This window comes from Perkinsus marinus (genome assembly GCF_000006405.1).
Source record: "Perkinsus marinus ATCC 50983 genomic scaffold scf_1104296959318, whole genome shotgun sequence".
Lineage (NCBI taxonomy): Eukaryota > Perkinsozoa > Perkinsida > Perkinsidae > Perkinsus > Perkinsus marinus.
In genome coordinates, this window is record NW_003206456.1 from 1 (window position 1) to 1,213 (window position 1,213).

Consider the following 1,213-nt stretch of genomic DNA (forward strand, 5'->3'; position numbering starts at 1 on the left):
GAGGAAGGGAGGGAAGGTGCGTATCTGACATGGACGATGCTGTTACATAAACCAGTCTAGAGGGTAAAGTTCAGCGCTGACTCACCCTGTAATCTCGAGGAGTAGCATATCCGCTTTCTAAGTCGTCAACTTCAAGTTCAAAGCTCCTACCAAGAGACAGTCTCGGCATGAGGATAACAGGAGTAGGGGAGGAGGACGAAGGAGGCTGCGCAGTTTGCACAAGTCCTTCACGTCCATTTGGGGTTATCATAGAGTTTACTGCTGGTTCGAGGTAGCCAGGGGAGCGACCGATTTCCATTGTGGCCAGGTTACTGTCGAAGTTAGTAGAAGCAACAGGTGAGGCGTCGGCAACTTTCTCAACAACCTCAGCAGCAGCTTCCCTCAGAGCCTGGGCTTTAGCGGCCTCACGCCTCTTGTCCCACCATACCCATAGAGCGCCAAATATGGGACCACTTGCAGGGACGGCGAAAACGATGGGCACGAAGGCGTCTGAGCCGCTGAAGACATACCACAGTACTAGGCAGTCGAGGCAACCTAAGAACTGAGGGATGATGGCTCCTCGCCAGTAATGGCCAGGGGGGGCTGTCAAGGCCATCTTGCTGAGCAGAATGAGGATCAGACTACAGCCCAAGATGACCAGAATAAGGAACGGGTTACGGATGATATCGCTGATGTTGTAAGGACCGAGAGTCATGTTGAATTGGGAGGAAATAGGATCGCCTAAGGGGGAAAATCATGAGCTGTAGGGGAGAGGCAGAAACAATCATCTTGAGAGACTACTGCAGGAAGAAACGCTTGAGGACGGCCGAATCAGCATAGCGAGGCACTCGGAGCGACCGCTGACCGAGAAGAATTCGCCTGGGGGAGTCTCTTCAGAACAAACGTTTTTGCACGGGTTACATCGTTCGGAACCGCGCGCACTTCGCTCGAGCTACATCGCTCGGCGCAGTACGGATTAGTTCCTACTACTATTATTAGTTTTGTTGACTGCTGCCATGTCCAACCCGCTCGAGAACGTCTTAAGACCTACATCGGCCTCCGCCACTACGGCAACAGGCTCACAAATGGACTCGACGAACGCAGGAGGCACCGATGCTTTGTTCAGGATGTTCGGTGGTAGTACTCTTCCTCGCTCTACACCTGACGACACTACTGCTTATGATAGGCACTACAAAGGGCTCACAACTAGGCGGTGAGATGAGACTGACCGGAG

The 1,213-nt window shown here is 52.8% G+C and overlaps 1 protein-coding gene across 1 annotated transcript; it reads right to left on the reverse strand.

The window, feature by feature from the left end:
• Window positions 1-85: 85 nt before the first annotated feature.
• Window positions 86-694, reverse strand: Pmar_PMAR013525 (hypothetical protein; the record flags this gene model as incomplete). Its single annotated transcript, XM_002773119.1, has 1 exon — window positions 86-694. A coding segment is annotated over one exon (609 nt), but the record flags the coding sequence as incomplete, so codon positions are not given.
• Window positions 695-1,213: the final 519 nt, after the last annotated feature.